The sequence below is a fragment of the Musca domestica genome, unplaced genomic scaffold (genome assembly GCF_030504385.1).
Source record: "Musca domestica strain aabys unplaced genomic scaffold, Musca_domestica.polishedcontigs.V.1.1 308, whole genome shotgun sequence".
In the NCBI taxonomy this organism is placed as follows: Eukaryota; Metazoa; Arthropoda; class Insecta; order Diptera; family Muscidae; genus Musca; species Musca domestica.
This window is the reverse complement of record NW_026712307.1, coordinates 36,592-63,848: the sequence shown is the minus strand read 5'-3', so window position 1 is coordinate 63,848 and position 27,257 is coordinate 36,592. Positions and strand designations below refer to the sequence as shown.

The 27,257-nt window shown below is 36.3% G+C and overlaps 1 protein-coding gene across 1 annotated transcript; it reads right to left on the bottom strand.

Annotated features, from left to right (window-relative positions):
- Positions 1–1,627: 1,627 nt before the first annotated feature.
- LOC131803549 (uncharacterized) lies at positions 1,628–18,379 on the bottom strand. Its single transcript, XM_059124899.1, has 4 exons — positions 18,313–18,379; positions 14,196–14,517; positions 2,474–2,560; positions 1,628–2,396 (listed from the first exon to the last, which is right to left on the bottom strand). The coding sequence occupies exons 2-4, from the start codon at positions 14,389–14,391 to the stop codon at positions 1,756–1,758; spliced, it is 924 nt and encodes a 307-aa protein (XP_058980882.1). The 5' UTR covers positions 14,392–14,517; positions 18,313–18,379; the 3' UTR covers positions 1,628–1,755.
- Between the last annotated feature and the right edge of the window lie 8,878 nt (positions 18,380–27,257).

The following is a 27,257-nucleotide window of genomic DNA, read 5'->3' as shown; positions in this document are numbered from 1 at the left end:
TGATTGATTTTCGGAAGTGCTGCCATATGAAATTTGCGTAAAACAGATTAAATTCAGTTCCAATTCGTGATTTAATATAAATTAGGGCCGCCGTCAGTCCTAGGGTATGACTTATATATTTACTGTTAATGCTGAGTTCATTGCATTTCATCAACGCGGGGTTAAAGCATTTATAACTCGTTGCATGAATTCAAGTCTAGATGGCTCTGAGTGCATGCTGATTCATGTCTTTAATAGAGTTGAACATTTCATTCACAATAGGCCAGCACAGACAAAAACTGTGTCTATATTTTCGTTTCCACACGAAGCTGTCGTATTTACAGCTAACGACAGAGCCATCTACATTTTGATATTATTAGTGAAACAGTTTGATTTGAATATTTCTGCCATTTTATAAATATACTGGCAAGGCTAACGGCATGTTTCACAAAATTGTCAAGAAAAATCTATGGTTTTATTTATACCCTCCATCATAGTAGTAAGGGTTTGTCATTCTGATTGTAAAACCTCGAAACATATATTTTAGATCCCACAAAGTATAAATATTCTATAAAATTCTATGTAAATTTAGCGATGTCCGCCCGTCTGTGGAAATCACTCTAGCTTCCGAACAAATTGAAGTAGATTGATAAAATTTTACTCAAATGTATATAATGTCTGCAGGACTTTTGGTATTGAAAATGGACCATGTTCTTTGTTGACTTTAGCGACATTATTCAACGGATTTCTTTCAAATTCCTATGACAGAAAGTTGTCTATGCAGGTCCACATCTTCGTATAGTAGCTCCCGATATTCGGTATTTTGATGATTTTAGCGACATTATTCACCGGAATTATTTCAAATTTGATATTTGATGTTCGTAATGGATGCTACAGCCTATGACAGGAGATTGTCTGTGCAGGCCCACGTCTTGGTATAGCCCCCATATAACGGTACCTCCCGATATTCGGTATTTTGATGATTTTAGCTACACTATTCACCGGAATTGTTTCAAATTTGGTGTTTGATGTTCATAATGCATGCTACAGCCTACGACAGGAGATTGTCTGTGCAGGTCAACGTCTTCGTATAGCCCCCATATTCGGTATTTTGATGATTTTAGCGACATTATTCACTGGAATTGTTTCAAATTTGGTATTTGAAGTCCGTAATGGGTGCTACAGCCTATGACAAAAATTTTTGTATTCAGGTCCACGTCTTCGTATAACCCCCATATGACGGTACCTCCCAATAATCGGTATTTTTATGATTTGTGCGACATTATTCACCGGAATTATTTCAAATTGATATTTGAAGTTCGTAATTGGTACAACAGCCTCTGATAAAAAATTTCGTAAGCATGTCCACGTCTTCGTATAGTATTCATATAAAAGTTTTCATTTATGTGGCAGTTTCCGGAAGTTTTTTTTTTAAATTTTCAAGTTCCTTCCAAATGGTGGAGGGTATTAAAAGTTCGACCCGGCCGAACTTAGCTGCTTTTTTACTTTTTTAATTCTTAACAAGTATATTTCCATCTAAGTTCATTATTACGATGGAAGGATATTAATTGAAGGGTATACATGTCCTACCTTGATTATTTCATAATCATATTAATTTTTTAGACGCATTAAATTTTTCTAAAACATGTTTTAGATCTTATGTCTACCAACAATTTATTTACAAAAAAAAGAGAGCATATGATATGATACAAAGGATATGTAATTGATATGTAGGTACAATGTCACCAATATAACTAAAAATTCTCATTTGCGGTATCACTCATCCAAATTGACATCCATCAGTTCCTTGGTGATTTCCGCCTTGCTTTGAGCCTGGGATTTTTGCATTAAAACTTGTAATTCTTCTAAGTCAGCGGGAGGCTTGTAGAGTTGTAATCGTTGCTGAATATTTTGCATAGCACGATCTGCTGCATCGGGTGCCACTGTGGTCGTAGTAGTAGTAGTGGTTGAGGCCAAATTTTCATTTGTTGTCGTGGTGGCCATTTTATATAGCATTTGCAGCTGCTGAATTGCTTGCATTTGTTGAGGCATCACAGGTACAATTTGTGCTGGTTTAGGTGTAACTTGTTTTTTGTATGGCTTTGGCTTGGGCGCCACTTTCTTCTTTGCCGTTGTGGCATCATTCACCTGACTTGCCCATTTTTCTAGCCAAGAATTTGTTGCTGATGGTGTGGCTTCCGGCTTGGCTACTTCTCTGTGTGGTTTCTGTTCCGCTCTTATGGCGTCTCTTTGCACAGCCCGTTGTTGTTGTCTATTCACCTGTCTTTTATTGAAGGATGATCCACTGTCCTGATCACCAATGGGCCGAGTTTCCTTTTGGGGACCCAATTCAACCATAACTTGAAAATCTGCATGATTACCAAGTCGAAAGCCAAAGCCAAGTCGTGAATCGGTACCTGTAATGAGAGAAGATTAGGGATATCAGACTTGTTTGCCCAGTGTGTGGGGTTTGAGATTTGTTTTGAATGATAACCTTTTTTGATGGGCGGTATATTGGAGTACACAAGTGAAAGTATGGAAGGCAATTCATTGGGAACGACTAGGGCCGTTGATGAAGAACCTGTAATGAGAAGAAGAGAGAAATAATTTTGGGCCTTAATTCAATATTTGGTAAAAAAAATATAATGAAAATGTTCAAATTGAAAAGTAAAACGTTGAAGAAGATATCAAAAGTTAATGAAAACAAGATAAAAGGTATCATGTATACCCTCAGCCAATGTTCGATTATTTAAATATTTGACTACTGTTATGATTATTCAAATTGTTGATCCTCTATGGAGTAGGTTCTGGAGGAATCGAACAATATTGTCCATTTCATATCGGCAGTCCACGTTTTGACTTCCTTCACTTTATATGAGACATATGATAATTTGTAGAAAATGTTAAGATGTGCGTGAGGTACCAGATATAGACGACCGAGGTATTTCATTTTCATACTTCATCTAGTACAGATAAAAATATTGGTATGTGCAAAAATACAAGAAACTAACATTCATATCCAATTTAATGGGAAATCATTAATTCCGATCAATTCCATATTCATATCAGATTTCTGGTTGAGGGAAATATTTAGATATAACAAGCTGAAAAGAATCGCTGACTTGTTTCGCAAGTTATGACAGATAAAAGTATTGAAAATTGTGACCCTTTGTGGTTGAGGTACCAAAAAGTGGTGCGCAAGGTGAGATAAAAAACTGCAACAAAGTCAAACGCCATAATTTTTACATTTTACATGAAACCGTCACACGCTGCCCGAATGTTGTTCCGCGGTATTTTGGCCCATTCCCTGCGAAGCGCTTGCTTGAGGTGATCGACACTTTGGTATTTTTTAGTGCCAACCTTGCTTTTCCAAAATGGTATCCGGAATGGTATCCGGAGATTTTGTTGGTCATTGAGCGCTGGAAATGAAGCGAGGAATCTCATTTAATAACTATTCTTGGGTGGCGCGTGCTGAGTCCTGTTGGAATGTCCAAGGTCTGCGGTAAAATGTTTTGCGTGCCCAAGACTTTAATACACCCACCAGAATATTTTCGCGATAATAATCGGCATTTATTCTGATGCCACCGTCGATTAATACGAGCGGAGAGCGACCATCGGCTGTTATGGCGGCCCACACCATCACCATGGCCGGCGCTTGAGTTCTGGTGGCCAACCGAAGGTGCACATTTTCAGCTGACCTCTTTGGCAAGTAAATACGAACATTTTGTTTGTTTACAAACTGCTGGACAACGAATGTTTTCTCGTCGGAGAAATCCAAATTCGGCCAAGCGAAGCAACTTTTGAGTCTATTTTCTTTCTGCTGCAGTGTAAGTTCTTTCACTTTGGCTCTACCACGAGCTGATTTTTCAATATTTGTCGAATGGAATATTGCGATATGTTCAGCTCACGATCCATTTTTCGGCCACTGCGACGCGGGTTTCGATCAAGTCGCTTCTATACTTTTCGAAACATTTCTGCTGATGTTGTTGTTTTCTTCCATCCACTTCCTTGATGTCGGGCTACGCTACCAGTTTCACGGTAACGAGCGATGTTACGAGACACAAAAGACTTATTGACATTTAAATGCTGGGATAGCCACTTGTGGTTTTCCAGCCAAATATAAAGAAATTACACTATCACGCTTTAATTCCATCACGAATGACTTTTTTTTCTGGAAAAATGTTAACAGCTGTCGGACGAGTGAAATGACAGCAGTCTGAAGTTGGTTACAGTTTTTTCATCCCCCCTATACTTCATCAATTATATTCCCCACAAAGGGTACAATTTTAGAATGATAAAAACTTTTATAAAATATGAATGATATAAGTCCGGTTATCTTGGAAGTTAGTACATCTCAATTTATTTATCAACACGAGATCTGGTGTGAACATGGACAATTTTCGGACCACTCCTTCCTCCCCCACGAATGATTAACAATTTGGTTATTTATAACCCTTATAACAAGCGAAAAAGGTCAGCGATTCTCTTTGAACTAAGTATATCGCAAACGAGATCTAATGTGAATATCGACCTTCTCCTTTTGATACCTCCCCCACAAGGGGTCAACATTTTAAAGAAGTCAAGTGTCATAAAATTAAAAATACTTAGTTCAATTTTCTTCTAACATCCCACAATGCAATACCTTCATCAACATTAGTTCTAATGTGAATATGGAACTCATCGGCCCATTTTTCCTGGTACGTGGTAGAGGGTAAAGTTATATTATTTCTGTAAGTCACAGATGTAATGTAAATATGAAATATGTCGGTCCACCCCTTCTGGTACCTCTCCCACAAAATATAAGAAATACTGATTACCAGTTAATCCCACAAAACTGGAAATAAGTAATAATTGCACATCTAAATATTTTGTTTTATTTTTTGTTATCTTATTTAGCACATCCACTCGTTCTCCTACCTCCTCCAAAAAAGTACAAAATTTTCCAAAAAAAAAAAAAAATAAAAAACAAACCGATATAGTCCAAACCTTGCACATCGCAATAATTATATCAGATTTAGATCAGAAATAGAATATATTGGCCCACTGCCTCAGTACCATCCCCATAAAGGTTAAACATTTTGAATAATCAAGTTAAAATATATTTTATTATCAGACATAAGCTAATAGTACATATCTGTCGATAAAATCGACTGATGCCTTTTAACATGATGTTTTACATTTTCTGGAAAAAGCGCTCCGCATTGTCCATTGGAGTAAGTGTTTTAATTCAATTTTGCATTTGATCATTGCTATCCCAAGTTTTCGCAAAAACATTTTCGATCATGGAATTTGGAACAAGAAATACGAAAATAATAGTTAGCAAGATTTTACTACCGGTCGGCCTTGTTAAAATTTCTATAAAATATACTTAATATAAAAATGTAGGTTGAATTCAATTAACACCATCAACATACCTTGGCTAACCAATTGGTATATGGCTAAATGAGTAATACATCAGTTAAGATGTCAGTTGATAATTAAAAAAAAAAAACGAAAAAAAACTCAAGTTAAAATATTTTATTAATTCAATATAAATTCAGTGGTCTTATCTTCACTTTGTGCGTATTGAATTACATAATACAAGGCACACAAACTTTTATTAGTCAGCTCTATGAAGATACGCATGTGCGCCTCAATACATGTATCTGAAACGGATCATTGAAAACGAACGCTTGGCTAGCTTGGCTGGAGCAGCCTCGTTCGGCTTTTTAATGCATAATCACGGATCAGTGTCTCGGAATGCCAAACTTTTATTTAGTTTTATCTTTAAAACAAACAAAACAAAATATCGAAATTTGTTGTCGTTGGTTGATCTTAGGTGGGATCTTCGAAATTGTTTACATACCAAACATTTTTTGATGATTTTAACACTTGAAATGTTGCAATGCTTTTACGAGGGTGAAAAGCTATTGGGGTTGGGTGTGTTGCTATACGAAAGTGACAGATGTGTGTGACGCATTGATGATTATTGCCAAAAAACGTAGACCTATAAATAAATATTTTTGTGTCGGCAGGGAACTGAAATGGTTAATTACATCATTTCATACAAACAACATAGAAGCTTTATCAACGCTTCTCCTTAGGCGTACGGCTATTTTATGAAGTGTAAAAACCGTCTCCAATCCATCTCAAACTACTTTAATGTCTAAGAAATTTGCGAAGGATTAACATTCTCATAGATTCAATTCAAGACCAATAAGGAAAGGTCAAAAGTCGGGCGGGGCCGAATATATGATACCGTACATCACTATGTGTATTTAGTAGACCTCAACAAAAAAAGTTTATATTGGCAATTTATGTGAAGTAGGTCATACCAACCATGGTACAATGAAGAGAAGGTAGGCCAACTTTGAAAAAATTGCAAGTATAGAGGTCTATCTGTTTGGCTTGTAATGTCAGAATTTGTATCAAAAAAATAAAAAATTAAACAAATTGTTGCATTTATTTTGAACAAATAATTGAAAACCGCGATAACTGAATTAAAGGTCAACACTTCTTTTCAAAATCATGTACTATTATTATTTCACTACAAAAACTCTAAATTTGAGTTGAAATAAACATTTTGAAAACACCCGAATTTGAATGTTTTCTGAACAATTTTTTTGTTATTGAAAAGAAAACACATACATAAACAAATAAAGATGACATATTAATCCAAGAAAATAAAAAAAAAAATAAAATCATATGGTATCGTAGCCCTACCTTGATATCATTGTACCATGAACCTTATAGAGTAGTAACAATATAGGAACTATATCCAACTCTGAATCGATTTTCAACAAATTTGACGGAGGCGATGATGTGTATCGAAGTTATATAAAAATCTGAACCGATCTCGAAAAAATTTGACAGAATTATTTCTGAGCTGTATCTGATATTAGGTTCCAAGGATCATGGTTGTGGAGTGCATATTACGCGTGCATATTACGCTTAAAATTCCAAATCGGATGAAAAATATATATGGGGCCATAGCTATATCTGAACCGACTTTCATCAACTTTGATGTACTTGCTTCTAGACTGAATTTGTTCGGATGTGCCAAAATACAGGTCATTTGGACAGATATTTGCCATTTGGTGCACCAATTAACCCAAAATCGATTGAAGATATATATGGGAGCTATATCCACATCTGAACCGATCTTGACAAAATTTTGGACATTTACTTCTGAGCTGTATCTGATATCTGGTATTAAAGATTATTCTTGTGGAGTGCATATTACGCATATGAGACACTTAGACACCAAGTCGGATGAAACATATGTATGGGAGCTATAGCTTTATCTGAACCGATTTTCACCATATTTGAGAACTTGTTTCTAGGACGAATTCAGTCGGAATTGCCAAAATTCATTCCATTTGGTCTGATATTAGACATTTGCTGCACAATAAACCAGATATCGGATAAAGATATATATGGGAACTATATCCTAATCTGAACCGATCTCCATAAAATTTTTCAGAGGTGGTTTTGAGCTCCATAAGTTATTTGGTACCAAATATTTTTTATGTGAAGTGCACATTACGCATGTATCGGACTTAAACACCAAATCGGATGAAACATGTATGTGGGAGCTATAGCAATATCTGAACCGATTTTCACTAAATTTGATGTACTTGCTTCTATGCTGAATTCCGTTGAAGGGCAAATTGGACTGATATTTGCCATTTTGTGCACAATTAACCAGAAATCGCTTGAGAATGTATATGGGAGCTACATCTAAATTTGAACTGATTCTCACTAATTGCAATAGAGTTCGTCCTTGGGCCGAACAAATCATTTGTAGAAAATTTCATCTCAATCGGATAATAAATGCGACCTGCATTTTGTTCAAAAAAATACATGGACAGACGGACGACATGCATAAAGCGAATCAGAAAGTGATTCTATGAAGATGCTTAAAAGAAACTATGGGTCTGTCTCGCTTCCTTCTCCATGTTACAAACAAATGCATAAAGACATAATACCCTTACAACTATGTGGTGTAGGGTATAAAAAGATTGAATGATCTGTTCAGGTCTCTTACAACCAATACAGTAAAAGTAACAACTTACACCAATCTTCGTATCATGTCTGCAATAAATGTCACTGAATAACAAAGGGCTAGCATACGACAGGTTGTCTCTCAAAGTGACCTTTTCAGCATTTATCTGACCGATATCATATATGTTGTAGACTTGGTTCTGATTTTACGTATTTTTAAATATGCCCTCAGTCTTATACAGTCTACAGAGGATATATATGATTTGTAGAGCAAATTGTGACACAACGAAGTAACGGTTATAGACGCCAAGTCTTTCTGGACAAAATTCAATTTAGAACATTTGGAGTTGTTCGAAACTTAGTACATTGCAATATTTTTTACCCGACTTACATTTTAGACCCCACAAAGTATATATATTCTTGATCAGCATAAAATTCTATGTCGATTTATCAATGTCCGTCTGTCCGTCTGTGGAAATCACTCTAGCTTCCGAACGAAATGAAGTAAGCTGATAACAATTTACCCAAATGTGTATTATGTCTGCAGGACTTTTAGTATTGAAAATTGACTATGTAGGTCCACGTCTTCGTATAGCTCCCATATAACTGTTCCCTCCGATATTCAGTATTTTTAAGACTTTAGCGACATTATTTACCGGAATTGTTTAAAATTTGGTATTTGATGTTTGTAACGGATACCACAGCCTAAGGCAGAAAATGAGCCATGTAGGTCCAATTCTTCGTATAAACCCCATATAACGGTACCCCTGATATTCGGTATTTTGATGATTTTAGCGACATTATTTACCGGAATTGTTTCAAATTTGGTATTTGAAGTCCGTAATGGATACTACAGCATATAACAGAAAATTGTCTTTACAGGTCCACGTATAGTACGTCCCTATATTCGGTATTTTATTTATTTTAGCTATATTATAAACAAATTTTTTTTACAAGTTAAGCATTTTAATATTAAAATAGCTTATGGCAAAAGTTGCCTATGCAGGTCCACGTCGTCGTATATAACCTAATATACGGCTACATTCGGCATTTTTAAGATTTTAACAGAATTTTTAATGGATTTTATTTTTTTTTTAAATTGCCAAATTTGTACCAAGTGGTGGAGGGTATTCAAAGTTAGGCCCGGCCGAACTTACAACTTTTTTACTTGTTTTCTTTTAAACTTAAGTTAGAAGTTATCATGGAAAATATTGGCCGAATGATCCTTAACCTTCCTAAAAAAGGTAAACAATTTTGAACGATAAAATCTTGAATATTATTTTGATGATTTTAGCCACATTTTTCAATCCACACTAGGAGTTCATTGTGAGTACTTTAACCCCTGACATAGAGTTCTCTATATAGGTTAACGTATAGCCCCTATATAACGGTACCCCCGATATTCGGTATTTTGATGATTTTAGCTATATTTTCTAATGGTATTGTCTGAAAATTCACACAAGGAGTTCTTTGTGAGCACTTTAACCCCTGAAAGGTGTCTATAAAGGTCCACAATATCGTATATCCCCCCATATATCGGCACCTTCCTACATTAGGTAATTAAAAGATTTTAACAGAATTTTCAATGGATTACATTTTTTTGAAAATTTTCTAATTCGTTCCAAATGGTTGAGGGTATTTAAAGTTCGGCCCAGCCGAACTTACTGCTTTTTTACTTGTCTTTCTGTTGCGGTGTAAGTTTTTGCACTTTTTGGAATTTCAATAGCTTTACCCTGAGCTCATATTTCAATATTTGCCGAAAGAAATATTGCGACATGTTCAGCATTTTTCGGCCACTGCGACGGGGGTTTCGATCAAGTCGCTTCTTTATTTTTCGAACCAATTTTGCTGATGTTGCTGTTTTCTTACGTCCAATTCCTTGACGTCGGGCTACGCTACCAGTATCACGGTAACTAGTGGTGGTACGAGACACAAAAGATTTATTGACATTTAAATGCTGGAGTGCTCTAACGATAGCCCCTTGTGGGTTTCCAGCCAAATATAAAGAAATCACACTATCACGCTTGAATCCCATCACGAATAACTTTTTTTTTCTGGAAAATTCTCACCAAAATGCTTTTGTACGCTTGTAAATAATATAATTACCTGTCATTGGAATAATTTTAACAGCTGTCGGACGAGTGGCTTAGAAATGACAGCAGTCTGAAGTTGGTTGCAGTTCTTTTATCTCACCCTGTATACTATGCTATAAAGCGTTTCTTTTATTAGGTTATAAGTTCTGGGAAAGGTTGCTAAAAATCAACTACGTCCTCAGTTTGTTCTTTCCACTTATTTTACTTTGAAATCTGAATATCTTTTTGAATGTCTTTATTTCAGCTGTCGTTGCTGGCTCATGTTGTTGATTAGAGCGGTTTCAATGCAGATTCCAATGATCATTGTGTTAGGGTTATTAATGTTAACCCTGATATCTGTTAACAACTGTTGATTATCATAAAATTATTCGCGGCGACCTTAGCACTAAACTTATAAAGTAGCAGCTAATTTATGCCTCTAAGAATTCGAACGTAATGTCCCAATGATGAGACAGACCACAGAATGCGAATACGTTTTCAATGAATTATTTCGTTTTACCTTCCATTAGGATTTTACGGCATTTTATTTGAACGCAAAGACACAGATGTATTCTAGGTGTTGGTAGAAGAAAAGAAAACAAAGTCCAATGATGTCAATTCATGTATTTCTCTTATTTCCAATGACCTTGACACTTTGTGTGTGAGCAGAGCTCGTTATCGTTGTCTAAAATACACATCCGACAGGTGTTCGTTGGTTCGTTCGCTCTCACATGGATGCTACAAATTTCAAAAGTCCAACTATTAAAAAAACCTGTTTGATCAAATTCAAGCAGCAGACATCAAAATGTAAAATTGTTTTAAACTAAAACAATACGAATGGGCTTAGTAGGCATTGCTGGTTGTGAAAACACCCTATAAGAAATTTTTCTGCCGTGTAATGTAGAATAGAAAAGTGAGTAGTGCTTTAAGAAACCAAATTGCAGCCAGTTCTATGAAAACATTTAAAATAACTATGTTGGGCACATACCAAAACGAGGATCTGTATTGAAATTTTTTTGTTTTTACTGATACCAAGATGTTTCAAATTAAATTCCGATGGAAAACTCTGTGAAAACGTTCAAAATCGGTGAATTATATTTTATCAATTTTTATAGAACTTAGGCTGGAAATACATAAAGAGCATATTTGGATGGCTTAAGTCATCGGCTGGCTTCTTCGGAAATAAACAAAGGAGCCTAGGGCCAAAATCGAACTAAGTCAACCTAAACCTCCTTTGTTCATCTACGACGAAGCCAGCCGATGACTTAAGCCATCCAAATAAGCTCTTTATGTATTTCCAGCCTTAGACTTGTTGTGAAACTGTTTTACTCGAATATAGAAGGATTGGCCTCGTGCGTAAAGAAATATTCGTAGTTTGGAAACTTGTACCACAAGATACTAAAAACTGTACCATTGCAGAAGGGAACTTTAGGGAAGGGAATTTAGAACTTTATGTTACTTTGTATGCAATTAATAAAATGATACGCAAAAAATGGAAAAATCGTACAACAGTGTACGCCTTTTTTGAAACTATTCCGGTGAATAAATTCGCTAAAATCATCAAAATACCGAATATCGGGAGGTATCGGGAGGGGGCTATACGAAGACGTGGACCAGCACGGTCATAGGCTGTAGTAAATCATTATGAACTTTTAATACAAAATTTGAAATAATTCCAGTGAATAATGTCGCTAAAATCATGAAAATACCGAAAATATGTACCATTATATGGGGGTTGCACCAAAACGTTTACCTACATGGCCCATTTTTAATACCAAAATCCTGCAGACATAATATACTTAAGGGTAAAATTTTATCAACATACATCATTTCGTTCGGAAGCTAGACTGATTTCCACAGACGGATTAATTTCGCACTCTTATACCGTCAGCCACATGGCTACAGAGGGTATGCATTATTTGATACGACCAAAACGTGCCTCATCAAAATAAAACTTATAGATCCTAGGCTTCTTTAAACCAAATCCATTTCAGGACATTTGGAGTCGATCTAGGGGTGTCCGTCCATCCGTTCGTCTGTCTGACTGGTGCTCACTATAACTCTTGACGGGAGTATCCGATTTGGTCCAAACTTGGTACATCGAAATAATATTATCAAACTTAGATCGGAGTTCGGACCACTCCTGCTGGTACCACCCCCATATAAGGTCGAAATTTTCAAAAAAAAAAATAATAGTAATAATATATATTTTACTGCCCAAAAAGTGCAAGAATGATTCGATTTTGCTCCAACTTTGCAAATCCTAATAATTCCATCAGTCCTACGTCAGGTGCGAAAATGGATATTATCAGGTCACTCCATCAAGTACAATACTTTAATAGTTATAACTCTTATAAAATGTGAAGTAAGAGTCCGATTGTCTTCAAATTTTACAGAACACTATTGTTATTAATCCAAGGTCTGGTGTGAAGATGGAATATATCGGTCCACTCCTTTTGGTACCTCCCTCACAAAGGTTAAACATTTTGAATATCCATGAAGCTCATAAAACGCGAAATAAACATTCGATTCGATTCAATATTTTCATCAACACAAAATCTGTTATAAATATGGTAGAGATCGGATCATTTCTTCTAGTACCTGCCCCACAAAGGGTCAAAGTTTTGAATAACCACAATGAATATAAAATCCAAAATAAGCAGCCTTTTCTCTTCATATTTCACACATCCCATTATTTGTAATAACACAAGGTCTGCTGTGAAGAAGTAAGTCTGTAAGTCTGTGTAATGTAAGTCTAATGGGTCAAAATTTTATCCATGAAGCTCATAAAACCCGAATTCCATTCCATTCAGACTTGGTACATCTAAATATTTCCATCAACACAAGATTTGTTATAAAGATGGTAGAGATCGGACCATTTCTTTTGTTTCCTCTCCCACATAGGCTGCAAGATTTTGAAAAACAAAACGCTCAAAGAACGCTAAAGAAGCATCCAACGCTCTTCGAATTTCACACATACAAAAATTTTTGCTAACATAAGATATATTGTGAAGATGATACATAACTACGAACCCCTACAGGAACCTCACCTTCAAAGCATCACAATTTTCAATATTTTATTTGTAATAACTTGTGGAACAAGTCAATGATTCTTTAAAAACAAAATATTTCTCTTAACCAGAAACCTGGGATGAATATGGAATTTATTTCGCATAAAATTGGATATAAATATTCGATATTCTTGTAATTTTGTCGTACCAATATTTTTATCTGTATTAAATGAAGTATGAAAATGGAATACTTCGGTCGACTATATGAACCTCACGCACATTTTAACATTTTCTAAAAATTATCACATATTTTATATAAAGTGTAGGAAATAACCGATAAAGTCCAAACCTGGCACGTCCTAATATTTATATCATATTTATTTAGGTCTGATAGGAAATGGACAATATTGGTTCATTCCTTCGGAACCTACTCTATAGGGGGTCAATAATTTGAATAATCATAACAGAAGTCTAAATATATTTAAATACTCGAATATTGGCTGAGGGTATACATCTGTAATCACAACCGACTGATACTTGTTAGCTTGCTTTCTTTGAAAATGTTGACCTTTTGTGCGGGAGGTACCAGAAGGTGTGGTCCCATTTCGCCCATCCCGAACTCTATCTAAGTTTGGCAAAAATATTACGATGTACCAAGTTCGGACCAAATCGGATACTACCTTCGAGACTAATCGTTCTCACCAGCCAGACAGACAGAGAGACAGACGGACGGACATATCTATATCGATTCCAAATGTCCTGAAAAGGATTTGGTCTAAAGAGACACAGGGCCTTATCAAGTGATATATACCCTCTGTAGCCATATAGCTGAGGGCATAACTAATATTGTTATATTATTTCGGGGTCAGTTACAAAAGGAACGATAAAGTTAATATGCAGGGTGTAAAAAGACAACCTTAACATACCAATCATCCATCCCATAATATATGCCACCCTACAAAATCTATTTCCAATATTTACTCTAAAAAACATACAAATTCATTTAAAGCATTGCATTAAAATTTGGATTCCTAACCCACATTTCAATATTTAATTTGTGTGCGCTTGTGTGTGGATTACCATCGCTACTCAGCTCTGTTAATTATAATTAAATTCCGATTATCAAATAAACAAGTTGGATCATACTTACATTGGGCTAAAAAGATGGCTAATACTGGCAACGCTAACAAACTTAGGCCATAATGATGACAATGATGTCGTTGGCGTTCACTACGACGATGACGTTGAAGTTGTGCCTCTTGGATTTCTTGTAGAACCGGTGGTGATTGATGATGAAACTGCTGCTGCTGATGATGTGATTGTTTGAAGGGCGATCTTTGTGGCATTATTAAACATTTATAGAGGGCGTTGTTTTATTGCAAAAAAAGGGGGACACTTAATACACTCCGATTACATCACATGAAGAACCAACAACTTGTTTTGTTTTTTCTAAAGCATTCCTTTAAGTTGAACTGAAATTGAAAGTAATATATGCATGTGTCTGTCTATATGTGTGTGTGTGCTGTCAAGGCAATGTACGGCAGTTTGGCAAAATAGTGGCAAACTTGTTTAAAGGTTGTTCACACGACTAGAGGGAATAATACGTCAACTCAAAAGTGGGTTAAAACACATGCGTCTATGCATGTGTGTGTGTGTGTCTATGTTTGCATAGCTCGTATCATGTGTGCAACATGTGGCATGCTGAAACATTGGCCAAGTAATACAAATAAACGTTTTTTCGTTGGGGTTTTGTAACCATTCCACCAGTCCCAGTTGTCGTGACCATATAAAACAAGTTTTCTGTCTTGCAGATATTTTTATATCCGACGTTATTATATGGTGTGGCTTAATCCATTCTTTAACACTATGTGAATCGTGAGGGTTTTTTGTACCGATTTTATTTTTGCAGAATTAAATGCTAATTCAAAACCGAAAAGTTCGAGATAGGCTGGGCTGGGCTTTTAATGATTGTCGTCCATAGGATAACGAAACCTTGATCTATTTCGAGATATGCAATTCAACCGTTTCGTTAATTTAGAGTAGTAACAGCAGGTAAGATGTGCATAAAAATACCAATGGGTGCTCAGTCAAATGGAGACCTGTACTTACACAAACCAATATAAATTTCAAATATTTTTTCAGTTCTGTTAAAAAATGTGACTCATCATCAAAATACATTTAATCGGCGTATACCTATATATGTCAATTCAAGAACTCGTATCCGCACTAATCATTTCTGGAAGAATCTTTCTGATATCATATCGCATCAATATTGTCCATTCGTGGACGCAACTTGAGCCTGATATATCGGGTACTCACCTACCCATTTGGAATATGTAAAACACACTACTATGAACTTGGAAAAAGGTTACCGATATTTCTAATATTCTCACTTGTTGTAACATATACAACAATATTTTGATGTCATAAAATTGAAAAAACACACAGACACTGTGGCTACCCTTAGAGCAAGTGGCTATAGTTAGAGCACTCCAGAATTTAAATGTGAATAAATCTTTTGTGTCTCGTACCACCGCTCGTTACCGTTAGCGTAGCCCGACGTCAAGGAAGTGGACGAAAGAAAACAGCAACATCAGCATAAATGGTTCGAAAAGTAAAGAAGCGGCTTGGCTCGTGAGCTGAACATATCGCAATATTCCATTCGGCAAATATTGAAAAATGAGCTCGGGGTAAAGCTATTGAAATTCCAAAAAGTGCAAGAACTTACACCGCTTCGCTTGGCCGAAAGTGGTGAACTGCCGAATTTGGTTTTTTCCGACTCCGCTTTGCCAAAGAGGTCAGCTGAAAATGTGCACCTTCGGTTGGCCACCAGAACTCAAGCGCCGGCCATGGTGATGATGTGGGCCGCCATAACAGGCGATGGTCGCTCTCCGCTCGTATTAATCGTCAGAATAAATGCCGAATATTATAGCGAAAATATTCTGGAGGGTGTATTAAAGGCTTGGGCACGCAAATATTTTAGCCGCAGACCTTGGACATTCCAACAGGTCTCAGCACCATCGCACTCATTACGCGCTGCCCAAGAATGGTTACAAAATGAGGTTCCTCGCTTCACTTCCAGCACACAATGGCCACCAATATCTCCGAATACCAATCCGTTGGACTATTGTGTCTGGAGTATTTTGGAAAGCAAGGTTGGCACTAAAAAATACCAAAGTGTCGATCACCTCAAGGCAGCGGTGATCCTCGCCGGGAATAGGCCAAAATACCGCAGAGCAACATTCGGGCAATGTGTGACGGTTTCAATGGCCGTTTGAAGGCCATAATTCGTGTCAAAGGTGACCAATTCGAAGAAATCTAAACTTATTAAAAAATTGTATGCTATTTGCGACATTTTTTGCTTTCATTCAATAATATTTAGAAAAAATATATAAAAATTATGGCGTTTGACTTTGTTGCAGTTTTTTTATCTCACCCTGTAAGGCTAATAAAATGCGACATACCCATCCGATTCTTTTCAAATTTCTGACATTACAATATTTTATTTTACAAAAACTTGGAGAAGGGAGAGAGATATACCCATAGTTTCTTTTGATGATCTTCATAGAATCACATTCTGAGTCGATTTATGCATGTCAGTCGGTCTGTCCGTCCGTCCGTCTGTCCATGTATTCTTGTGAACAAAATGCAGGTCACAAGGAAGAACCCTATTGGTGATAATCGGATCAGATTTAGATATAGCTCCCATGTATATCTTCTACCGATTTCGGGTTAATTGTGAACCAAATAGACATAGCTATAGCTCCCTACATATGTTTCATCCGGTTTGGTGTTTAAGTCCCTCACATTCGTAATCTGTTTTCGACAAAAATCATATTTGGTACCGGATATCAGATATAGCCCAGGAATACCTCTATAAAATATATAGCTCCTATATATATCTTCAGCCGATTTCGATTAGTGAAAATCTATTCAGAATTGGATATCCCTCCCTCTGAAAGCAAACTATAACTGCTCTTAAGCGAAATGTTGATAGGTGGCATGATATACATCAAATAAATTCTTTTGTTACGGAGCTCTACTAAATATGCATCGGACCCGCCCGACTTTTGAGTTTTCCTTAAAGATTATCTTTAAGTCTTCGTGGAGGTCGAACCTTAAGACTTTTTCAATAAAAATTTTTTGTAAACATTTTGACCCCATCCGGTTCACACAGTGTTAACAAAATAGTTTATTGTGCCGTAGTTGAATATTCACGTATGTATGTCTCTATGCATGTATGTATGTATGTATTTCACACACTGTGAGGTTGGTCAGTTTATGAATCAAGTTATTGTTGTTGTTGTTTATATTTCGTTTGTTTGTTGTCCGTGGGTTGGTTATGATGGCGTTTCTGTTTTTGTTTTGTTGCTGTTGTTATTGTTTTTCATACAATAATATAACGCGTCTGATATTCCAAAAGTGGCCGGTTAAACAATTGCCAAACACTCTCACTTTTGGCCCATACGGCCGGCCACAGTTACAGGTACGGAGTAAATATCCACTCTGTATGCTAGGCGGGCGGTTGATTGGCGAATGCATGAATGTACGAAGGTATTTTTGTGTCTTTTATTTTTTCGTGATATATTTTTGGTAAATATTGGTAAATTTTATTAGCAGAGAAGTAGTTACACACACACGGACCGTTATTCATACTCATATATGGCTAATAATATTTTTTTCTGATTTTTTCATAACCAAAAAATTGCTTTATTGTTTATAATTGAAGAACAAAGCGTAACGAATTTTGTAACAATAGTTGTGGTTGTATTTATTGTTTTATTATTATTTTCGTGTTTTTGTAATTTGTTGTTTTTTTGGTCAATTAATAATAAATAAAACAGTTAAACGGCCTTGAGTTTGATTTAGTGTTTTCATTATTTTTTACTACAAATTCTTGAATTCCATTTTACTGCGCGGTTTTTGTGCATTCACCTTTGGTTTCGTTTATGTTTTCTTTTAACTTATTTGATTTTTTTTGTTTTTATTAACATAAAATTATGTTAAAATATTTTTTTGGATTTATGAATTCCATTCTATTTCATCAATGTTTTGCAACATTCCAATATAAATATTTGTGGTTGTTTGTCAAACGAATCTCCACAATTCACAAAAAAAAAACTGTATTTTGTTTTAGTAAAAGAAACAGTGGCATTATATTTAATATTTTTTATTATTTTTTCGATTCGGTAATTTTTACAATTATTTTTTTAATTTGCTTTATTTTTGTATTTTCCCTCAACTTTGTCGTCACTGCTGCCACTCACGTTTTTTGTTATCGATTTTGGGTTTATTGGCCCTCTGACAATTTTTTGGTACTTTACTCTTACGCGCTTAATCGTTAACTGAATGCCAACATTTTGTACAATTTTAGTTAAGCGTTTTACAAGCTTATGTTTCTGTGTTCAAAGTTTCGCTCAGCTGCACTTGGTGCAGCGTCGGTAGACTTGGTTCAGCGTTATGTTTGCGACAACATTTGTTGTCTGGGTGGATGAGAAAATCCAAGGCAGGGCATTTCTTCATCAAAATTGTAATTTCATTAGTTTTGTGTTGTGAATTTGAACCTGATTTAAATTCTTAGTACAAAACTTTGGTTTCTTTTTGTACCCACCACTATACATCAAAATAATAATTTTAGACCCCACAAAGTATATATATATATATATATATATATTCTTGATCAGCATAAGATTCTATGTCGATTTTGCGATGTCCGTTCGTCTTTCACTCTATCTTACAAACGAAATGAAGTAGATGATTTTAGCGTCATTATTCACCGGAGTAGTTTCAAATTACGTATTTAGAGTTTGTAATGGGAACTATAGTCTGCGACAGAAAATTGTCTATGCAGGTCCAGGTCTTCGTATAGGCTCCATATATCAGTATTTTAACGATTTTAGGTACAACACTCACCGAAATTGTTTGAGATGTCGTATTTGAAGTTTTCAATGGATACTACAGCGTAAGGCAGAAAATTGTCTGTGCAGGTTACGTATTCGTATAACTCCCATATAACGGTACCTCCCCATATTCGGTATTTCGATTATGACAAAAGTTGCCTATGCAGGTCCACGTCGTCGTATAGGCTCTAATATAACGGCTACATTTTTGTATTTTTAAGACTTTAACAGAATTTTTAACGAATTTTATTTATTTTTTTGAATATTGCCAAATTCGCTCTCGTTGCGCTTCACTACCCCTTTTGCTTTTGTATGCAATCAAAATTGTATATAAAATGTATGCGTTTTAGACCTTGAGAAAAACAGGAATATGCTAAATTTAGTCCGCATGTAATCAGAGTTTGTCTTCGGGATTTATTAATTGTCATAGCAAATGCTAACCGTGTAGGAAACTGCAATCCTTTCAAGTTAAACGGCATTTTTGTAGCTGTTGGAGGGATTCTAGTTGGCTATATATATCAACTTCCTTCCCTGTAATAATCGTAGCGTCAATTAGGTTGTTGCGTAGTTTTTTTCTTTACTTCATTGAAATTTGACATACACAACGTGTTTGATGTATCAAATACATGAAATCGACCGAAAATTTATATGGGAGCCAAAACTGGACCGAGTTCAATATAATTTGGCACATTTATGTTTGTTCCATTTCAAATTTGGAGACTGTATCTGTAATCGATCAATAGATATGTGCATATCAAATCTAAATTTTTTTGGATGATGCTATATCTCCAGTTCCAAGTGGAATTTCAAAAATGTATATAGCCTATATTACTTTCAAGCGATATTGTTGTATACTTGTAAATATTCAGGAAATAATGTTCCGAATCCATAAATATTGTAATATTTTCGAATGACAAAATACACATATGTGCAAATCTTAGTCAACAGACAGACAAACGGACATCGGTAAATCGACATAGAATTTTACGCTGATAAAGAATATGTATACATTGTTGGGTCTGACATGAGCATTTCGAGGAGTTACATTCCACCTACATAGCATATGAAGGTGGTTTTGGAAATGTGTACTTAGTGTGAGAACTGTGCTAAATTGTGCTTAATGGTACTAAATTTGGAAATGTGGCGGAACGGATGAATTTGATATATTGTATTGGGGTTGGTGGTACGTTTGGATAAAGAGATGATTTGGTACAATTTGGTATTGGGTGAACAGATAATGCTTGGAATCTGAAGTTTGATATTAGCGTCGCTGTTCATGTGTAGCTTGGACATATCTAGATGGTTTCGGAAATGTGTACTACAATTGAACGAAAATTACTTAGTAGTACTAAATTTGATATTGGGTGAAGGTATAGGACTAGAACCCTCAAACTTGATATTGAAGTCTCTGTTGATATCTAGAAATGAGGTATGGCGGTGGTTTGGGAATTGTGTACTATAATTGTATGAAAAGTACTAAATTGTACTAAATTTGGTATTGGGTAAAAGAAAAGAGCTAAAATCCTGAAATTTGATGTTGAGGTTGGTTCTGGATTTGGGATATATAGGTAGTTCAGGAAATGTGTACTATAATTGTTATAAAAAAGAATCCTCAATTTTGATATTGAGTATCTGCTGATATGTTGAATTGATATATGGATGTGGTTTGGAAATGTGTACAATTGTTTTACGAAAAGTTTAAATTCGGTATTGGATGAATGGATAATGATAATATTTTGTAATTCGATATTTGAGGTTGAGATTTGGACTAAACTTGGTATTGGGTGAAGAGATAGAGCTGAAATATTCAAAATTTATATGAATGTCATTGTTGGTGTATGTAGTTGAGAGAAGGAGGTGTTTTTGGAAATGTGTACCACAAACGCATAAAAAGTACAAAATGCCACAAATTGTGCCGTTGGCTGTTGGAATAGGGATGAATTTCTGAAATCTGATACCGAGGTCACTGTTGGTGCTTAGGGTGGAAAGATGGAGGTGGTTTTTGAAATGTATAATATAATTGTTCGAAAAGTAATAAATTGAAATAAATTTTGTATTGGGTGAAGGGATGAAATTGTATAGTTGTTGAAATTTTGTAGTTGTACCAAAAGTACTAAATAGAGAAATTTTATATTGCGATAACTGTTGGTGTCTTGGATTGAGATATAGAATGGTATCGTAAATGAGTACTAAAATTGTACGAATAGTACTAAATGTTACTAAATTTGATATGTAAATGTATAGAGCTGGAATCGCGAATATTGAGGTCTCTGTTGGTATCTGGTGGAGTTTTTACGAATAGGTACTAAATTATTCGAAAATACTAATTGCTACTAATTTTGGATCACTGTTGGTTTCTAGGATGAATATATGTAGATTATTTGGATATGCGTACTAAATGTTACTTAATTTGGTATTGGGTGAGGGGACATAGCTGAAATTCTAAAATTCGATATTGATGTCACAGATGGTTTCCAAGGTTTACGATTGCTTGAGGTGATCGACACTTTGGTTTTTTTTAGTGCCAACCTTTGCTTTCCAAAATATTCGAGACACAATAGTCCAACGGATTGGTATCCGGAGATTTTGGTGGCCATTGTGCGCTGGAAATGAAGCGAGGAACCTCATTTTGTAACCATTCTTGGGCAGCGCGTAATGAGTGCGATGGTGCTGAGACCTGTTGGAATGTCCAAGGTCTGCGGCTAAAATATTTGCGTGCCCAAAGCTTTAATACACCCTCCAGAATATTTTCGCGAATCCAGAATATTAATACGAGCGCAGAGCGACGCCGGCTTTCATGGCGGCCCACACCATCACCATGGCCGGCGCTCGAGTTCCGGTGGCCAACCGAAGGTGCACGATCATTTTGTCTGTTTAAAAACTGCTGGACAGCGAATTGTTTTCTCATCGGAGAAAACCAAATTCGGCATTTTACCACTTTCGGTCAAGCGAAGCAACTCTTTAGCTCTTTTGAGTCTATTTTCTTTGTGTTGCTGTGTAAGTTCTTGCAATTTTTGGAATTTCAATGGCTTTACCCCGAGCTCATTTTTCAATATTTGCCAAATGGAATATTGCGATATGTTCAGCTCATGAGCCATTTTTCGGCCATTGCGACGCGGGGTTCGATAAAGTCGCTTCTTTACTCTTCGAACCATTTCTGCTGATGTTGCTGTTTTCTTCCGTCCACTTCCTTGACGTCGGGCTACTCCACCAGTATTACGGTAACGAGCGATGGTGAGAGACACAAAAGATTTATTCACATTTAAATGCTGGAGTGCTCTAACAATAGCCACTTGTGGTTTTCCAGTCAAATATAAAGAAATCACACTATCACGCTTGAATTCCATCACGAATAACTTTTTTCTGGAAAATTCTCACCAAAATGCTTTTGTACGCTTGTAAACAATATAATGAGCTGTCACTGGAATAATTTTAACAGCTGTCGGACGAGTGACTTAGAAATGACAGCAGTCTGAAGTTGGTTGCAGTTTTTTCATCTCACCCTGTATATAGTTCCAATATATTAGTCCCCACAAATGGGTATACTCTCACTTTGAATTAAAAAATTGCCCCAATATTTTACCGCTGCACATCAACTATGATCCAAATATCAGGGTTATAGCTTTATTTTTCATATAGGGCCCAGCTAAAGCTATATGTGTATACTTAATGGTACCAAGTGGTACATAAGTCCGACTTGTAAATAATATAGCTTGCACGCAATTCGTTCACGACCACTTAAAAGCTTCACTCTCTTATTTCCATGTATGAATGTTTGGCCTTAACTCACTTTTAAGATCAGCAACGGCGAATGCGAAGCAATTCAATATTGAAGACAAAAAAAAAAAAAAAACTATCGCACTTCCACAGACCACCAACAAAAAACCAACAACAAAACTATCACGTAATGTTTGACGTTGAGCATGCGCAATAAATGCTTCGCTCTATGCACGAACTTTGTCAGTTGGCCGGAGTGTGGAATGCCAGCAAAAACTGTGGCTGCTGTTGTGGTTGTTGTTATAACATAACCTTGTTAAGCTCTCGCCGCTGTTTACTCTCACAGTGTTTCTTTTTATTAACTCCTTCTCTTTCTCGGGTATTTTAAATTCATGAACAAATGATTTAATTTGTTTATAAAAAGCGTCTTCTCTTGTTTCAGGGTTTTTGTTTTAAATTAATTTGTTGAAGTCGCTCAAGTGGTACGACGACGAACATTATTTTTGTTTTAAACTGATTACCAATTATGTCTTATTTTTCTGTCTTCTTTCCATAAAGGTCTTGACTTTGGCGCTACTGTGCGATTGACAACATCGAACAGTTTTGAAAAAGGTTTATTGCCACTCGGCAGCTTTTGAGTTGAGTATTTGTTGGTGTCACTTTGGAAGCTTTGTCGGCTAAGCTAAATTGTGTTTATCACAGGGCTCTATGCGTCTAATTTGCTTTTTAATGGTGCCAATTTGACACTTTTTAAGTTGCCCAAAGTTCAATGGATAATTGGCCGTTTTCATTATTCCGTCATATTTTTGAATGACGTGATATATTCATGTTTGTCAAATTGAAATGCGGAGAAGATTGTGTTTAAATTAAACAGAATTTTGAAGGTTTTTTGTTAGTAAAATAATTGTTTTTCAGCGACTGGCTTAAGAAAAATTTATAAAGAGAAAATTTGGTAGTGATGACGGAACGACTAAATTACGAAATGGTTACGGTTAAATAAGAACCCAATAGTTTGGGAGATGTTCGTAAACTATTTGGGGAGCCCCAAAACTGATTATTTTCCATAAGATCCAGAAATATGGACAGGTCTATGCGGAATTTCGCATGTTCTTACAATTTAAGACTAAGTAGAAGCCTTTCATGTTTTAAATTCTACATAACAGCTAATACCTATTTAAAATTTGAAGAGAAACGGACATTTATTATTTTAAGGGAGTTATTATTATTCAAAATTTCGTGCTGTTGTGAAAATAATACAAGAATGTGTAGATCAATATGATCTGACTTAAATCAATATGAAGTTCCTTTTTGTTTTTATTTTAGGTTTTGTTAATTTTAATCTTTTGTGTGAGGTACCAGAAGGATAGACCTATACCGTCAATCACCGAACTCGATCTATGTTTATATATTTAATATTATGATGTACAAAATTTGAGCCAAATCGTATACTTCTTTTGAGACAGACTAATATGGCTATATAAACTCTAAAGGCCTCAATACGGATCTGCTGAGGTAAGCTCTGAAGTGTCTGGGGTCTCCATTAGGACTCACTAAACCTTATGAAATAAAAAGAGTAAATTTAACCCTTTCCTGGGGTGTAAATCCGATGTTTATTGATTTAAATACTGAACTACAATCTATCAGTTTTCGAATGCGATGAGATGAATATGGCATGTAGAGTGACTTCGGAGATGCTTGTAAATTCAAAGTAGAGATATTCTGTTGATGATCGGAAATTCAATATTTTTGATGTCTCTTAGAGATCGGAGATTCTAGGATTAATAATGACCGATTTGTGAACAACCGGGAACTATGTGTATGGTTTGTACACGATTGGTACTAATGTTTAGGTATCCGACAATTCGAAGGTAATCGGGAACTTGTGGATGGTCTTTGGATGTTGACTAGTGAGGGAGAAAAGAACACTATTTGCGTTCGGATTGATGTCAGCGTTGGGGATGTTGGCGATTTTAAGGTAACCACGAACTTTCATAATTGGTCGTCGGGGCTGACAAGTGGTAGATAGGGCTTACGATGTAGGTGGTCGGGATGTGTATGTCCAGTCCTTCTGAGGTAGATAGAAGACTCGTGGTATAATCGTTCGAGTATGGCAGCCCACTGTTGAAATAGTCCGAAGAAGATATCCAGGTCGTCTTATATTGCTACCGGCATGTATGTTCGGGAGCAGATTTCGAGGCCTTCTCAGATGGATCGAAACTCGTTCGTGTTCGGCAGCCCAATCGTCTACAATGGATAAGAAATTGTTCTAGCTAGCACTACAGTTTATGACTATCTCTAATTCACCACCAATGTTTAAGCTCAATACTTTTTAATGGGCCAAAAACACCTGTGAAACAACGAGCCGAAGGTCCTGCGGGACAACGAGTCAAAGACTCCTGAGGGACAACAAGCCGATGTTCCTTTAAACAAGATGTTGTATTAAATAAAATATAATACGAGTCAGGTGAAAAAGTATTCCCATACAACGTTTCTGTTAGTAGGAGGACAGATAATGCTTCAGAAAATTACTAACTACCTTTTAGCAAGCTCCTTGCAATAGTAAGCCATTCTATCGTAAATCAAACCAAAAGCAATATATGAACGGCATTACCAAGTCAACTAGAATTATTTGCGTTATGCAGTAAATGGCATATTGTCGAAAGTTGAATTGTCAGTTAAGTGGCCAACGAATACACGGTTAGTTGGTTGAAGCTGTTTTCTGTGCTATCGTCGGATGTTCTTGTGGTTTTACTGTTGCCGTTGTTGCTATTGATACAGTGGTGTATGTCCATGGTCGAGATGAAAATCTGCAGAAAGTCAGTAGTTTGGCCCAAGGACGAACCCTATTGAAATGGGAGAAAATTGGTCAAAATTGGTCGTATATATATCTTCGTCAGATTTGCCGCTTATTGTGCACCAAATGTGTAGTGTTAATTCAAATAGGATAAAATTTGGTGGAAATCGGGTAGATATAACTTTATCCAATTTGCCATTTTTGACCTCCACAGCCGCGATATGTACTCCTTAACATCGACATTCGGGGAAATATATTAAATACAGCTCAGAAATACGTTTGCCATATATATATCGTATATTCCAAAGCAAATATTTAAGTCGCTTGGAAATTTGAGACAATTAGGGTAAATAATGTCGCTAAAATCATCAAAATACCGAATATCGGAAGACACCGTTATATGGAGGCTATATGAATACGTTGAACTGCATGCCAAATTTTTAGACATAGGCTTTAGTATCCATTACAAACTTCGAATTCGAAATTTGAAACAATTCGGGTGCATGATGTCGTTAAAATCATCAAAATACCGATTATCGGGAGGTACCGTTATATGGGTGCTATACGAAAACGTGCACCGACATGTTCCATTTAACCTGCCTACTGGGAAAATACAAATGTGTGCAAAATTTTAGCCTTCTATCTCAATTCGTTCCAAAGATAGTGTTATAACAACAGACAGGCGGGCAGACGCACTGACAGACAGACACACAGACATATGGGCATCACTGAATCGCCTTAGAATTTGCGCTGATCCAAAATACAGGGTGAGATGAAAAAAACTGCAACCAACTTCAGGCTGCTGTCATTTCTAACTCGTCCGACAGCTGTTAAAATTATTCCAGTGACAGTGATGGAATTCAAGCGTGATAGTGTGATTTCTTTATATTTGGCTGGAAAACCACAAGTGGCTATCGTTAGAGCACACCAGCATTTAAATGTAAATAAATCTTTTGTGTCTCCTACTATCGCTCGTTACCGTGACACTGGTAGCGTAGCCCGACGTCAAGGAAGTGGACGGAAGAAAACAGCAACATCAGCAGAAATGGTTCGAAAAGTAAAGAAGCGACTCTCGTCGCAGTGGCCGAAAAATGGCTCTTGAGCTGAACATATCGCAATATTCTATTCGGCAAATATTAAAAAATGAGCTCGGGGTAAAGCCCTTGAAATTCCAAAAAGTGCAAGAACTTACACCTTAACAGAAAGAAAATAGAATCAAAAGAGCTAAAGAGGTGCTTCGCTTGGCCGAAAGTGGTGAACTGCGGAATTTGGTTTTCTCCGATGAGAAAACATTCGTTGTCCATCAGTTTGATCGTGTTTACTTGCCAAAGAGGTCAGCTGAAATGTGCACCTTCGGTTGGCCATCAGAACTCAAGCGCCGGTCATGGTGATGGTGTGGGCCGCCATAACAGCCCATGATCGCTCTCCCCTCGTATTAATCGACCGTGGCATCAGAATAAGTGACGAATATTATCGCGAAAATATTCTGAAGGGTGTAGTAAAGCCTTGGGCACGCAAACATTTTGGCCGCAGACCTTGGACATTGACATTCAAAATGAGGTTTCTTGCTTCATTTCCAGCGCACATTGGACACCAAAATCTCCGGATACCAATCCATTGGACTTTTGTGTCTGGAGTATTTTGGAAATCAAGGTTGGCACTAAACAATACCAAAGTGTCGATCACCTAAAGCAAGAGCTTCGCCGGGAATGGCCCAAAATACAACAGAGCAACATTCGGGCAGCGTGTGACGGTTTCATTGGCCATTTGAAGGCCATAATTCGTGCAAAAGGTGACCAAT

Bases quoted from the DNA above. Each gene is read 5' to 3' on its own strand.
- LOC131803549 (XM_059124899.1), bottom strand. From the start codon at position 14,391: ATGCCACAAAGATCGCCCTTCAAACAATCACATCATCAGCAGCAGCAG. The intron at 2,561-14,195 runs GTAAGTATGATC...TTCTCATTACAG, and splicing joins AGCCATCTTTTTAGCCCAAT to GTTCTTCATCAACGGCCCTA. The intron at 2,397-2,473 runs GTTATCATTCAA...CTCTCATTACAG, and splicing joins TATACCGCCCATCAAAAAAG to GTACCGATTCACGACTTGGC.